The sequence below is a fragment of the Lagopus leucura genome, unplaced genomic scaffold (genome assembly GCF_019238085.1).
Source record: "Lagopus leucura isolate 7727_CA_CO unplaced genomic scaffold, USGS_WTPT01 Super-Scaffold_100040, whole genome shotgun sequence".
Taxonomy (NCBI): Eukaryota; Metazoa; Chordata; class Aves; order Galliformes; family Phasianidae; genus Lagopus; species Lagopus leucura.
Window position 1 is genome coordinate 437676 of NW_024962289.1, and position 15156 is coordinate 452831.

At 45.3% G+C, this 15156-nt stretch overlaps 1 protein-coding gene across 1 annotated transcript; it reads left to right on the forward strand.

Moving 5' to 3' along the window:
- The first annotated feature begins 207 nt into the window (after positions 1-207).
- Positions 208-10210, forward strand: GPS1 (G protein pathway suppressor 1). Its single transcript, XM_042883894.1, has 14 exons — positions 208-287; positions 2260-2352; positions 3562-3743; positions 4445-4609; positions 4799-4934; positions 5073-5150; positions 5576-5636; positions 6006-6091; positions 6594-6688; positions 7644-7749; positions 8134-8214; positions 8342-8479; positions 8708-8842; positions 9541-10210. Exons 1-14 carry the CDS (start codon positions 255-257, stop codon positions 9613-9615), a joined length of 1464 nt encoding a protein of 487 aa, XP_042739828.1. The 5' UTR covers positions 208-254; the 3' UTR covers positions 9616-10210.
- The last annotated feature ends 4946 nt before the right edge of the window (positions 10211-15156 follow it).

Sequence of the window (15156 nt, forward strand, 5' to 3'; positions counted from 1 at the left end):
GCCCCGGCGCTAGGCCGGGCCGGACGGAGAGGTCTGGCGAGCGCGGCCGGTCCCCGCGGGCGGCGGGAGCCCCGCGAGGCCCCGGCCCGTCCGCGCCGCCGCCCGGTGCCAGCGGGGAGGAGCGGCGGGCCGCGGCCCCTTTAAGGGCTTCACCTGTCGGATGCGGTCTGGCCGCGCCGCGCGACCCGGAAGCGAAGACCGGGCTGGATGTGGGGGCGGGGCGGTCGGCCGGAAGTGGCGGTCGCGAGGGAAGGATGCCGCTGCCCGTCCAGGTCTTTAACCTGCAGGTACGAGGCGCCCTTTCCCGCCGCTCCCGGTGTCGCCGTTCCGTCGCGGCCTCGTTCGGTGTCGTTTCTGCACGGCGTTTGGCGGCCCGACCCGGTCCCGTCTCTCCGCGGCCTCCGTGCGGCGTCCGCGGCCTTTCCCCTCGGCCCAGCGCCGTGGTTCCGTCGCGTTCCCGGGCGGCTCCGCTCTCGCGGTCGGTGCGCTACGGTCGCCCGTTGTTTCGCCGAGATCCGCCCGCGTCGCGTGGAGCGGCTCCAACCGAGCGGCCCTCGGCGGTTTGTGGCGTCGTAGGCGGGGCCGGGCGGGCAGAAGCGCCGTAGAACGGCGGGCGGAGGGGAGCGGAGCGGAGGGCGCAGCGGGACGCGGGTGAACCCGAAGGGACTCGACGCTCTTCTGTGTCCGCACCGCGAGTCGCCCGGCTTCCATCCCTTAACGGGCACTGGGGCAGCTCCGTACTTCGGTAGCGCCTTCCTCCAAGGTGCTGCGGGAGGCTGCGGTCCGTTCGTTGCGTTACGAGGTTACGGCGCTCCCGTGGGCTCAGAATCGTGGAGAGAGAACATCTTTTTTTATTATTATTTAAGTTGTTCGGATTTCTTAAATAAGCCTTGTCTCTTCCTTTCAAAGTGAAGGATTAGCTTGAAAGCGTCTGAGTTTGTGTATTTGAGTGGGACTTGCACCTATTTGTGGTTTTTCTCTGCCTGGGAGTTTAGGAAGGAAGGCAGAGTGGTGACCTGGCAGCTCAGTGAGGTTAAGTTCTTTACTGTGGGAGCAGTGAGGTGCTGGAACAGCTGCCCAGAGAGGCTGTGGATGCCCTGTCCTTGGAGATGTCAGGGCCAGGTTGGATGGGCAGCCTGGGCTGCTATGAAATGTGGAGGTTGGTGACCCTGCCTGCGATGGGGGTTGGAGCTTCGTGATCTTTGAGATCCCTTCCGACCCAGGCCATTCTGTGATTCTGTATAAATCTTTTTTCTCCAGCTGCAATTATTGGTAGTTTTCATAATAGTGATCCCTAAGGTGCTGGGGGCAGGTTTTTGCTATGCCAGGCAGTGTAAAAAAAAACAACTTGACTGTTATGATATAAGAAGAAAAGATGGATGCAAATAAAAAGAAAATGACGGTCTCAGTACAGTGACTTAATGGCTTTATGCACTGTTTTTTCTGAGTTGCTGATCTGAACAATCAGACTTTCCTTTGGGCTCCCCCTCACTTCCCTTCAAGGAGAAAACAGCAAACCAGGAAACCAACTCACCTAAACTTCATTTATTTTTGCTTCAGGGGTTTGGCAGGTTTTCCATCAGTGCTGAGATATGCGCATGTTTGCCACTTACCCGTCTCTGAGCTGTGCTGCTCTTCTGCCCTCTGACAACAGCAGCAGGATAGTTCAAGAGATGGCAGGTTTTCACAGTGCAGATTCATTTTTCCAGTGCCTTCATTGTGTTCTTCATGTTTCTTTAGACTTTGTAATGTGTAACAGTTGTCTTCTCTTCCTCCCCCACCTCTAAGTTTTACTTCTAAGCATTAAAGCAGCTTTCAGAGGGTCTGGTGAGTTGTTGTGGGTACCCTTCTTTACTGTTTTGGAGCTTCATGAGCTGAGCGTTAATGCCTGCTCTTGCACAAGGCAGAGAAATGCAGTGTAATGTGGAATTTAGCATGCATCCCTGAGGTGCTTTGTAGAATCAGATTTATTGATTTCTTCAGCTTGTTGTTTGATGATCTACCAAACCACGTCAAATGCTGTGTCAGTGGTGAGCATCAGTGTGGCTTATTTAGAAAAACTTCATTCTGAGCAATAGTGTCGGCAGAGAAAAGCCCTAAACCTTTCTAAGAACTCAGGTTGTTGGGTTTGTTTTTTTTTTTTCTTCTTTCCATTACTAAAGTTTGGTTTGTATTTCACCAAGTCCTTAATACATCCAATCACAGCTTGTTACATTTGAGCAGGAGACAACCAGGTCTGACCACGTTTTGCTGTTCTAGGGTGCAGTGGAGCCCATGCAGATCGATGTGGATCCTCAAGAAGACCAACAGAACGCACCTGATATCAACTATGTGGTGGAAAACCCCACTCTGGTACGTGCTGGCTGTGGGCTGAAGGACTGCATTTCTGATGTAGCTTCTTCCTTTCATTTTTCTGAGAAACTTCATTTTGCTTCTTGTCAAATGGTTATTTAGAGATGAATGCATTTTCTTTCTGCATAGTGGGGTAAGAATAGCGATGAGCCCTTCTGTGATTTCTTTCATGTGATCATTGACTCTACTGCACAGACATTTCTTCTTCTTTTTATTTTGGTCAATGTGTGGCCTGGCATCTTGCTTGATTTCTGGCCTTTCAGTTCAGTTCTGAAGCTAAAGAGATGGAGTGGTTGTGTTGCAGCCTTCTTGCCTTTCTTACTGCTGCAACATCTAAGCATTCCACAAAATGTAGTGGTTTTATTTTCACCATAACTGTGTGATGTGAAAAACCATAATTCCCTTCTGATGCTCAAATAACTGAGGAGTGAAATGACTGCATGGTTACAGCAGTGCTGGGCAGCATCACACATGAATGTGTGGAAGAAAGAATGCTCCTGCCTTTGTGTGCTTGGATTCTTCATCTGATAAAGCAGGAATTCTAAAGCCAGATTTGCTGTGTGTGCAGTCCAGTTTCAGTCTCAGAGCAAGGTAGGTCTTGGCACTGGATCAAGCAAAAATCATGTTAGAAAATGGTACCCTAACATCAATAGCGCATCGGGAACATGGGGATGCCTAAATGGAGATGACATGGGATGTAAATTGAGTGTGGAAGGCAACCTGAGCTCTGAGCTGGGCCTAACAATTGTTACATGTTCAGGATTTAAACCTCAGATCCTTCCTCAGGAGTAAGAGGTCCTTATAGTTCTCAAAGGAGATGTTTTAAGAGCAAAAGAATGCAAATTGTCATTTGGAAGAGATTTATTTATTTATTTATTTATTTTTTTAAGGAAGAACTGTGTCTGATTTAGGGGAATTCAGTTCAAATGATGACATCTTGACAAAATTATTAACAGGTTATTGACTGAGCAGCTTTAATTAGCAGTAGCACTACAGAAAAAAATAAGCATTAATTTCCCCTGGATTTGCAGTACATTACAATTGACTTACACTTGAAGAAAGGAGAAATGGAATAACGTTACCTGACTTCTTCTATCTCTGAGTCTCCGTGTAGGAGCCAAGACTGCAGGGAATCCTGTGTGGGTCGTGTTGTAGTGTCTTAATTTGGTGTTGCCATCTTTGCCTTCTAAGCCTGAGCTCTGTCTGCAGGACTTGGAGCAATATGCATCCAGTTACAGCGGTCTGATGCGGATTGAGAGGCTGCAGTTTATTGCTGACCACTGCCCACAGCTGCGGGTGGAAGCCCTCAAGATGGCTCTGTCATTTGTCCAGAGAACTTTCAATGTTGATGTGTATGAAGAAATCCACAGGAAGCTGTCTGAGGCCACCAGGTACTGAGAGCACGGCAGACCTGTGGAGCTTTTCCACTGAAGACAGGTGTTTAATTGTGGAGAACTTTACATGTGTAATGCCAAATGTTCCTTAGACATCTTATCTCATTCTGAAGAGTTCATTTGTAGTGTTTTAAGGGGCTACAGATAGATATGGAGAGAAGTTTAATCCTTGCAACTGCTTCAGGTATTAATGAGCACTCTCTAGGCAAATCATGGAATTGAAGGTTATTCTAGATCATAGAATCACGGAATGGCCTGAGTTGCAAAGGAGCACAGCGCTCATCCAATTCCACCCCCTGCTGTGTGCAGGTCACCAACCAGCAGCCCAGGCTGCCCAGAGCCACATCCAGCCTGGCCTGGAATGCCTGCAGAGATGGGGCATCCACAGCCTCCTTGGGCAGCCTGTTCCAGTGCCTCACCACCCTCTGGGTGAAAACTTCCTCCTAATATCTAACCTAAACTTCCCCTTTCTCAATCTAAAACCACAAATGCTCTTGTATTAATGAATTAAAACCTCATCTAAAGATTTGCCTCTCTCTTTCTTTCTGTTTCTTTCTTTCATTCCCTACTGCCTTTGTTTTCCCTTTGCTCTCTTTGGTGCATGTGGTGTTACTGTTTTCAGGGATACAGTGGCAGGTACTTTTCAGATATTTGTACAGAAAAGTTTGCAGGGTATTAATCAGATCAAACTCTTTCAGAGAGCTGCAGAATACACCTGATGCTGTCCCTGATAGTGGAATTGAACCTCCTCCTCTTGACACAGCTTGGGTTGAAGCTACACGCAAAAAAGCTCTTCTTAAACTGGAGAAACTTGACACAGATCTGAAAAATTACAAAGGGAACTCCATCAAAGAGAGTATCAGGTGAGATGCAGAAGGCTCTGCTGGAGCAAGGAAGAGCATTTTGCTCCTCCAGGCACCTAACGCGGGATGTCAGCTGCATTCGGTGCCTTCAGTCAGTGTGCTGAGTTGTTCAGAACAAACTCAGCATCCCTTTTTCCCCTGCTCTTTCTAAGCACGCAGTTCATTGCTATTTTAATTCCTGTGCTCCAGGAGAGGCCACGATGACTTAGGTGATCATTACCTTGACTGTGGGGACCTCAGCAACGCTCTCAAGTGTTACTCACGAGCCCGGGATTACTGCACCAGTGCTAAGCATGTGATCAACATGTGTCTCAATGTCATCAAGGTAGGAAGGCCTGCAGGGAGCGGTATGTGGAGTCCTGACATCTGCTATGGAGCCCACCTGCACCTTTCATATCCACAAGTATGTTACTTGTTGATTGCTGTATGTTACTTGTTGTATGCTGTTCCTGGCTCTCTGCAGGTCAGTGTCTACCTCCAAAACTGGTCTCATGTTCTGAGCTACGTAAGCAAGGCTGAGTCCACGCCAGAAATTGCAGAAGTAAGGTCCTGCTTTTTAATTTACATGAATTTTCCCTTTGTTTTCTGTCTCCAAAGTTTGTAAAACAGTTTATTCAATTCCCCCTTTTACAAATTGTTCCCTCTCAGACTTCCTTGATCTTACAGTCTATTCTTCCTCTAATCCAGTCACTCCCTGGCTCCTATACCATTCCTTTAGAGATTCATTTTTAATTATCTCCCATGATATGCATGAAGGAAATCTTACTCATGGCAAAAGCAGGGAGACTTGTTGTCCTCAGTTTGTTCCATGTTTCCTGAGATTGATAGGTGAAGTTATCTTGCAGTTGATTTGCAAGATTTGAGATTTGAGATTTGCAAGTCAGTTACTAGGGTGAAATATCTCAAGGATATAACCAAAATGGTTTTCAAGCTGCTTGTTCACTACTGCTTTTTCTCATCCTGTAGCAAAGAGGAGAAAGAGACAGCCAGACACAAGCAATTCTCACTAAGCTGAAATGTGCAGCAGGTGAGCGAGTCCTTCAGCTTCTTCTGTTTTGTTTTATGCCTGCTTTTCTTCTTTTCTGCCCATAGGAATCTTTAACAACAGAATATGCTTGATTTATTTTGTTCTCTCATATCCAAAAAACTTCATTTTCTCACCAGAAATGCAAAATTGAGTAAAGCTTAATGAGATGGAACTCTCATGTATGTATTTTAAAGGATGCTGGTTACTGTCTGAGAATCATGCTTCACTTCAGTAGAGAAGGCATTACCAGCTCTGGGGTGCAGGTTCTACTCCCTTTTACCGTTTTTACAATGAGAGATTTCACTTTTTCCTTTTTTTCCTAACTTGCATTCTGTCATAAACAGAGAATTATTTTTTCCTGATTTCCAGGCTTGGCTGAACTAGCTGCACGGAAATACAAACAGGCAGCAAAGTGCTTCTTGTTGGCATCCTTTGATCACTGTGATTTCCCTGAGGTGAGGACCGTGAGGGAGCTGCATGGGCTTGGAGGGAATGTAATTCTTCTAAATGGTAGTTTGTAAAATTCAGGTACTGTAGTTATCCTCACAGCACTCCTGTATGGTTTGGTGGTACTGTGAACCATCTCTTAACCAAAAAAAGCCAAACAAACCAAAAGCTCCAAAAAAACACAACTGAACAAATAACTCTGGCCTTGAGTGCTCTGAATGGCCTGCTGTAGGTCATGCAGGTACTGTAGTCTGTGGAATTTGTGTACCTCATACCTGGTCAGAAGACTGGCTGCTGGAGTTGACTTCTGCTCTTAGCAGTGGACAGTCCCAGCTCAGCTTCTGGTGAATACCTGAGAGCATGCTGTGCTTCCACTGCATTTGACAAACGATCTCATTATTGGGCAAAGGAAAGGCTTAGAGTAGAAGACTTAATTCCAACCTTCTGCCATTTCAGTAGTCAGTCACAGTGTTGCCATTCAGAGCGTGCTCCCTCAATCTCTCTCTCCAGCTGTTGTCTCCTAGCAATGTAGCTGTGTATGGTGGTCTCTGTGCCCTCGCCACCTTTGATCGTCAGGAGCTGCAGCGGAATGTTATCTCCAGCAGGTAGGTGATGCTTTGTCAGGACATCCTTTGTAGGTATGGCTCTTTATTTGAGTATGGATTCTGGAAAGACTAGTAGCTCTTGGATTGGAGAGACAATAACTGAACTGTGATTTGGTTTTAGTGCTAGCTGAAGTTTCCCTGCTTAATCATAGCTGGAACTCTAACAGAAACTTCCAACCTGAGTCCAATCCAACATCTGCATTGCCCTGCTTCCTGTCACCATTAGTGGCCCAGATCAGGGTGATGGAGTCCTGTAAGAGGCAGCTGTTTACCTTGATATGACTTCTATGCTAACCATATTAATGCAGCTTAACAGTTAATACAACTTAAAATGTATTCTAACTATGACAGATGTGAGGTTAATAGAATTACAGGCTTTGGAAAAATAGATATATGTGTGTCATAGATTGAATGACTGTGCTGCTGAATTCATTACAACTAAGGGTATGGAAGCAATAATTTTAAGGTGATGTGGAAAAAGGGTTGTTACCCTGACTGTTTTATTGGCTGAGTCGTAGGATGAGGAGCCAGGGATGGGATGGAGAACTGGGAGAGCACTGAGAAGCAGTGTGCATTCTGAAGGTCTCTCACACTTGAGATGGATCGTCTTCCCAAGGCTGTTGTGCACTGAGTTTGCATTGGGTGTGCTGTGTTCAGTGTAAGGCTGTGCTTTGCAAGGGATCACAAAGCTGACCAGCACACAGTGCTGTGCACACACAGATGTGGCCTCTGTTTTCTGGCTGTATAACTCAATGCTGAGTTCTTGATTTCTGCTACTTGGTTTGATAAAATTCTGGCTGCTTTTACCACAGGGGCTCTCTGGTCTGTTAGGGAGTCAGTTCTTGGAATGTCCAGATGATAGTTGGAATTTGTGATCTTGCACTTTGGAGTGATGAGGTTGTGGGGTGGGAAGTGGTGGGTTTCAAGATCTGATCACTGCCATGTTTATCTGTAGTTCCTTCAAATTGTTTTTGGAGCTGGAGCCACAGGTTCGTGACATCATCTTCAAGTTCTATGAGTCTAAATATGCTTCATGCCTGAAGATGCTGGATGAGATGAAGGTGAGTTGCAGGGGAGAGGTGCAAGAACAGACTCCAACAGTTTCCTTCCCCATGTCTTCTGTGAGAAAGAGTAACAGTGTTTCCTGTGCATCTTTTCTGTGGTGTCTTCTACCTCCTGGTGTGGCAGATGGAAACAGAGAGCAGTTTAGGAGCAGATGGTGAAGAGAAATTATACAATTTTTTAAACATATATTGAGTTCTTTGATAGATTGCAAATTCTCTCGTTCATTCTTGGTTTTGCTCTTGTTTTTTAGGGTTTTTTTGCCTTGTTGCAGTGAATATTAATATCCTTTAGAGTGAAGTATATTTATATTTTTAAGAACATAGGAATAATGTATTTTTTTCTACACTGTTCCTGAGCTTCTGATGTGTGTTTTTGCCCAGGACAACCTGCTGCTGGATATGTACCTTGCACCTCATGTCAGGACACTTTACACTCAAATTCGAAATCGTGCCCTAATTCAGGTAATCGTTGCTGCAATCCTAAGGGGTGGATAAGCAGTGAATGGGCCACCTCTGTGTCCTTGTTTTCTCCGTGGTGTTGCAGAGGGTGGGGAATCCCCCTGGTCACTGAATATTCTCTTATTCCTAGTACTTCAGCCCCTACGTGTCAGCAGATATGCACAAGATGGCGACTGCTTTTAATACCACAGTGGCTGCTCTGGAAGATGAACTTACTCAGCTGATTTTGGAGGGACTGATCAATGCCCGAATAGACTCACACAGTAAGGTGAGTGCATCTGAGCCACAGGTCGTGGATTGAGCAGCTGTCCTAAGATTGAAAAATTCTCTGTTCCTTGGATACTTTGAAATTGCATCCATCTGCTGTGAGTGGTGTTTTAAGGAGGGCTGCTCTCCAGCCTCCATGACACTCCAGCTTTATTCCACAGTGCAGAAAGGGCTTTCTGCTACGGAGCCCTGTTGTAGCTCCTGCATGCAGTGTCTATCTTGGTTGCAGATTCTTTATGCTCGAGATGTAGACCAACGCAGCACAACTTTTGAGAAGTCTTTACTCATGGGCAAAGAGTTCCAGCGCCGTGCCAAAGCCATGATCCTGCGAGCTGCAGTGCTGCGCAACCAGATCCACGTCAAGGTATGGCCATGGTGCTTGGATTCAGGGCAGTGGTACAGTCAGTAGGAGTATTTTCCCCAGAAACTGATGAGGTTCATACATCAGCAGGGGAGTGGATTAGCTGTTGTCACAAATGGTGGACAAATCATGGTGATATCAGATGTGAAATGGGAAGAAGAAGCAAGAATTTCTAGCCAGTACACCGAACTACTGGTACAATTCAGGATGTCCTTTGAAGTTAATGTGTTTGATTCCACTTCGTTCTGCCCAATTCATGATACACATACCTTTTATCTTACCAAAACCAAGGAAACTTGAAGCAACTTTTTTAGTAGAGGAAATAAAATAATGCATGAATTGTTTGCAGTATTCCTTCCAGGATGCAAAGAATGCCAATGGGGAGGATAGGACACAGAATGCATTAAGTTCTGTAGTACATTCATCTCTGTGATAACCAAGTGCCAGATAAGATTCAAATTCAGCAGCCAGCAGCACCTTGTATGTGGGAAACAAAGAGTGGTTTAAAGCTAGTTTGACTTGTATAGAAACTGTGAACTTGAACTGTAGGAATTGTAAACACAGAGCTTTTCCAAATCTGTCACTATGTATCTGGGGGCATGCTCTTCTCCTGCTTGTCATCACCTGTGTTTCCTTTGGTCTGTTTGGAAGCACATGAGGGGTAGCACTAACTAGGATGTGTTTTGGTCTTTTTGTTGCAGTCTCCTCCGAGAGAAGGTAGCCAAGGGGAACTTACTCCAGCTAACAGCCAGTCCAGAATGAGCACCAACATGTGATAAACTTCATGCATTACCAAAAGAAATGGTCCCTCTGGGACTTTGTCCAGCATCACACCCACAAACTGCTGAGCTTCACAAACTGCTCCTGCCTCCCTCACTTTGTGCTTGGATGGAGAGGGTCAGGGCTGATGATGAATAATATGAATGTTCCAATAACTTCAGTTCTCCTTGAAAAGAAATTCTTTCTCGAAATGGCATCCCTGCAATGGGTCATCATTTCAGGTTTACTAGAATTCTCCCTTTCTTCTCCTTTATTGGTCACTCCGTAGAGTGTTGCCAGATTATTTATACAGATGCTGATGTGAGGTTGGTTCAGCTGCTGTTAGTTTTCTTGTTTCTGAGCTGCAAAAAACAGGTAGTGTTAAGCTGAACGGGCAGGAGTGATCTGAGATGAATTTCACTGGTAGGAAAGTATTGCCTTGTTTCTGAGCAATGCTGTGCTTTCTCTTTATTTCAAATAAACTCGTTGAAGTGCGTTGCTCTCAATTATGGAACTGGAGTTCTGGTTGGAGATGCGATTCTTTTGAGAAACTCTTAGTGTTTTGTTTTGTTTTTTAACTTACACCTAAACATGTGGCACTGTTTCCATGCATTCAGTCTCAGGCTTTTATTTTAGGGTGTTATGTGTACGTAGATCCATGTTTTTTCTCTTTGGTCTCTGTTTTCAAAGACTGTTTCCTGACGTGTTTCCACTTGTGCGTGACCTGGCTTTGGAATCCAACCTTATCATAGCAGTAAATCTCTTCCTTATGTAAATGCTGCTGCTCTGCTCATTCTGCCAAAGTGTGTGATGGTTTCCCAACGTGTGCAGCAGCCACTTCTGGCAGCACAGATAAATGCCATAGGATACCATGCAAGTCCTGGAGCAGAGCTTAAAACAGTCAATCCAGGTGCTGCTCTGCAAGTGCATTTATTCCCATTTTCCTTTTATAAAGGGATTAAAGCTGGCAGCCCAGGTGTGTGTGTGTGTTTTGTGTTAATGAAAGGAGACATGCACTGGGTTTTCTGAAGCCATTGCAGCTTTGCATTCATTTTATCCATAAGGTAAGCTGAGAATTTGGGTCCAGCCCTGACTGGTCTGGCAACTGACTACAGATGTTACTGTTCATCTTTTCAATAATAATAATAAATGTTATTATACCCAGTGCATTAAACAGCAGGGTTGAAAAGTTTATTTTTAGAGTGTTTGGAGTTTTGTGTTAAGACTTAATTTGAGGTGTCCTGATCTCAAGCTGCCAAATTTCTGCTCAGCATGGAGGTGTTCTATAGGCTGCTGTACGTTGCCTTCTGGTCTGGTTGGAGATGTAGCTTGGATGAACTATGAAGGAAGTGCTGTTTGAGGGAGCATTCTAACAACACAAATCCTGCTCTGCATGTGTGCAGCTGTACAATTGTGGCAGTGCTTTTTTTTATGACTCAGATACTGAAAGTGGAAGCAATGGTTCCAGTGATGACTTTGGTTAATTGGCTGGTGAGGTGAATGGCTGTGCATCTCTGCAGGAATTCTGGGAAGGTAATACTAATGCTTTTTGCTGAAGGAAAGCCCTTCAGTGCTGTCACCCTGCCTAAATGTTACTGTTTCAGGTTCTTTCTTCCTGAAGTGGGGCCAGTGATGCCATTTCTGAGGCGAAGATCTTACGCCCTGCTCTTGGAAAAGATGATTTTGCAATTCAGTCCAGTGCATCACGATAGGCTACTGCTGCTTCATCCTGTGCAGCTCCTCCTGGAGGAATCCTCCATTAGAAATAGAAACCTTCTGCCTCTTCCATGTGCTGTCTTGAGTGAGTATCCCTTTGCCAGCCGCCTTAAGCCCACTGGGTGGCAGCAACAGTTTCTGACTGGCTGTGGCCCAAAGCAGTCCATAACCAGGGCGAAGATGATGGGTTTCTTCTCTCCAGACAAAAATGCTTACAGCCTTTTGGACAGACAGAGCATTTAGCTATGATTGCTTAACTCATTGGCACTGTTGAAGCTCAGTGTATGCTTTGGTGTGGAATTGTTGGCTTGGAAATCTTCAGCCTGTGAAAGAAGCTGCAGTAGCTCTGGGGTCTCATAGGTGTGTCTCAGCACGGCTGAGTGTAGCATCCTCATCTGTGAGCTGCTGTCAGCTGGGAGTCTTGAGTGGATGAGAGGGAAAAGCACGCAGGATAAACTTTAAGGCAAGCAAACTTTAATAACAGCGACAACACCTCTGATAAAGACTTGTCAGAAAAACGTAGGAAGTGCTGCTCAGGCATTTATTTATTCATTTATTCATGTAAAAAACTATAAAGTCTCAGCCAGCTTAATTTGGCAGCTGGAGGTTCTTAGGCCATCTCTGATTGAAGCGGATGGCAAAAGGGGAGCAGGGCTCTGCAATGTTTTGGTTCCCCCTTGTGAGAGCTGTGGGTAATACAAGTAAGTTTTTCATTAGCTGTTAATTGAGTGTGTAGGAGGGTTAAAAAAATACTGGTCTGTGACTGTACTGTTTGTGACTATATAAAAAGTAGAGGTGAAGTACTCTGCATTGCAAGTGGGATTTGGGCTTCAGCTGATCCTTGTTTGACTTTGGTAACTTGACCTGTTACCTGTTTAGGGACTGGTGTGGATTGTTTTGTAGGGTAACTTGATTGGCCTAAATGAATTACACACGGAACAGAAATGGGCTGGTTTGTTATATCAACCTCGAAGAGCACTGTGTGAGATTTAGAAACATCGTACAATCGTAATGCAAGACAATTTCTTGACAGCATCAAATAGTTCAGGCTTGGAATCTCAGTAGATGTTAAAAGGCACAAACTCAAAGGCAGCTTCATCAGCAAGAGATGGCCTGACTCAAACAAGAATTCAAGTGGCAAGACCTGAAAGCCTGCCTTGGTAGGTCAGGTTTGGCACTCTTGTTGCCCTTCGTCCCATCGAGGTTTTCTATTGCTGCATGCACAGCTTTGAGCAGGTGCTCCATGGACCTGGGGGTTATGCAGCTGAATTCTTTGTCTCCATAAAGTTTGTGCCTATAAATACATGCTGAGATTCAGGTGGTTTTTATTACTAATTTTTTTTTGCTGTCTCATGAGCTGGTTGCCAAATGCAGACGGTTGGGTTTCTTTTTGTGAGGTAAGCTACTGCTGCTCTTTCTTGAGTGCCTCTGAAGATGCACATAAATACAGGGATGCAGTCTCCTGCAAGCCCAGAGATTGAGGGTCATTTTCTCTCCATCGTTCTGCATTGCAGGGCATTTCTCCCCCTACTCCCATGAAAACTGAATAGTTCATTTCTTGAAGGTTTTTGAAACAGAAACAAAATAGGACATAACCTTGCTGAGTTTGCTGGCTGCAGTGTTTTTTGAGTAGAGATAAGTGGAGTAATCAGTGTATTGCCTAGCCTGAAAGCAAGCCCTAGCTATGCAGGTGCAGGTGTGCTCAGCACCAGTGGTAAATGGCCCTACTTTGCTCATGTTGTAATAGTGCCTCCTGATTCACAAGTGCTGCTTGTTAAGAAATTGATACTCTAGTCATCATTACCTCTTTAATAAATAGGGTGCAATCGTAATCATCTGTAATGCTGTACTGTTGAAAGCTCAGGTTGTACCTTTTGTCACCAGGACGGTGCTGTGCCATTGGCTGCACACAGGGAGCTGTGCATTGCAGGCCCTGCAGAGCAGTGCTCCAGTCCTGCATGAGGAGCACTGTGGTCCCTCTGATGTGCACTGGGATGGCAGCCAAGAAGATAAGTGTGTCTGCATTGCATATTAAGAAGGGCTTTGCAAGAGGGGATGGGGACAAGTGCAGCTTAAACACTAATTCAGTACAGATGTATTCATTTCAGACTCTGAGCTATAAGGTGCTTTTTGAACTGGGAGCTCAGAGGCAGCTTGGTCCTTTCTTCACACTGGTGATGCTTGTGTGCTCCTAAGATGTGATCTAAAACCAGACTGTCAGGTTAGCAATGGGATCCCAATTGCTCATATGAGCCCCAGTCCACGCCTGCCTTACAATGGTGAAAGCTTCTCGTGCAAAAACCTTTTCTGAGTTAATAAATGTTCTCCAACACAGTGTGCAGGGAATGGTGGAGCTCTCTGTGTCTGTGTAAAGCAGAAGAGGCATAAAGTGAGCAGCTGGAAGGTCTGCAGTTATGAACATTCAGGTCTTCGTTATAGAGGGAGGTTTCTTAACTGTTCAGAGCCCTTTATAAATGTTATGTCTGTGCGAGGGAAGGAGTGGAGCATTTCTGCAGGAGGCAGGGATGTGGTTTTCAGTTCCCATCTTTAAATAAGGCACAGAGGTATTTCTGAACTCAATTCTCATGCTGGACTGTTTGTAAATGCCATTCCCTCCCTGTCCCAGGTTTCTGTGGCAGTTGCTGCTCACGAGGTGAGGGAGAAAAACACCTCCAGGTTAGTGGGAACTTGAATATGAGGGGTCAGAAATTAGGAAATCTGATTCGGTTTGGAAGATGCTATTCCAGAACATCTTGGAACATACATTTCTTTCCCAATAATGACCTGATGAAAGGGGAAGATTCATCAGGAGTTTGAGCTACTTTATTATCCGCATCTGTGGAATGCCACAGCTGTGAGGCAGCATTTAATCCCAGCTTCCAAGCAGATACAAGATTTTACCCCCTGTGATCCCTCTAAAGGCAGTGAGAATGAATAACAGCAGCTCAACAGAAGATTGCCACACGTAGACTGATGTTCAAAGTTACACATAATGGAAGAAGCCCAAAGAAGTGGCGTGGAAAATCTGAATACCAAATAGGAAATTTGTTATGAGGACCTCTGCTTAGCAAGCTGGTAAGCTTTCTTTGAATTACAGCCTTGACAAATAGGTGTGCAGTTGCTGGCTAATACCAGCAGCCAGGCAGGGTTTTGGTTTTCTTTCAGCTTATTGTTCAAGTCCACGTATGAACTCATAACTGTAAGTTTGCAATGGGTGTTAAGAAATACCAACTGATGATGAGTTCTGTCTTGCCAGAGCAGAAGGTAAAGGGGGGGGGGTAATGCATGTGTGCACAGACACAGCTGGACTTCACCAGATTTTGTTTTGCTTTTAAAGTTAAGAATGGGTTCTAAGTCCCCAGGGCATGCAGTCAGTTCTTGGTTCCTAAAGGTGCTGTAATAAAAGAAATCTTCAGCACCACTTCAGGGGTGCAGGATGAAGTTGGGTCTTCCCTATTATCAGACATGTAGTGGTTTGTAGCCCTTGAATTTTGTGTGCTGAGTTTCTCATTCATTTTCTTGCTGCCTCACCCTCACTAAAAGGGAATGTCTAACATTCTGACAGAGGAACAATCTCCATAATTAGGATTCTAAAACAAATGTCAGCCTAATTGAGTGTCAAGGAAAGAAAGTGTGTCTCCTTCCTCACCTCCTTTGCTGTGCTCAAAACAGCAGTTGATGCTGCATGACCTGTTTTACATCAGCTGTTCAGCTTTTACCACATCATCTGCACCCCCTCTTTGTTACCCTGCACTCCTACAGCAGCTGCTTACAGCTTCCCAGTCACATTTTGGAAGCAGCTCTAGGTTCATTACTGCATTGAAAACATGGCCTCCTGAAAC

Bases quoted from the DNA above. Each gene is read 5' to 3' on its own strand.
- GPS1 (XM_042883894.1), top strand. From the start codon at position 255: ATGCCGCTGCCCGTCCAGGTCTTTAACCTGCAG. The intron at 7,750-8,133 runs GTGAGTTGCAGG...GTTTTTGCCCAG, and splicing joins AGATGCTGGATGAGATGAAG to GACAACCTGCTGCTGGATAT. The intron at 8,215-8,341 runs GTAATCGTTGCT...TCTTATTCCTAG, and splicing joins GAAATCGTGCCCTAATTCAG to TACTTCAGCCCCTACGTGTC.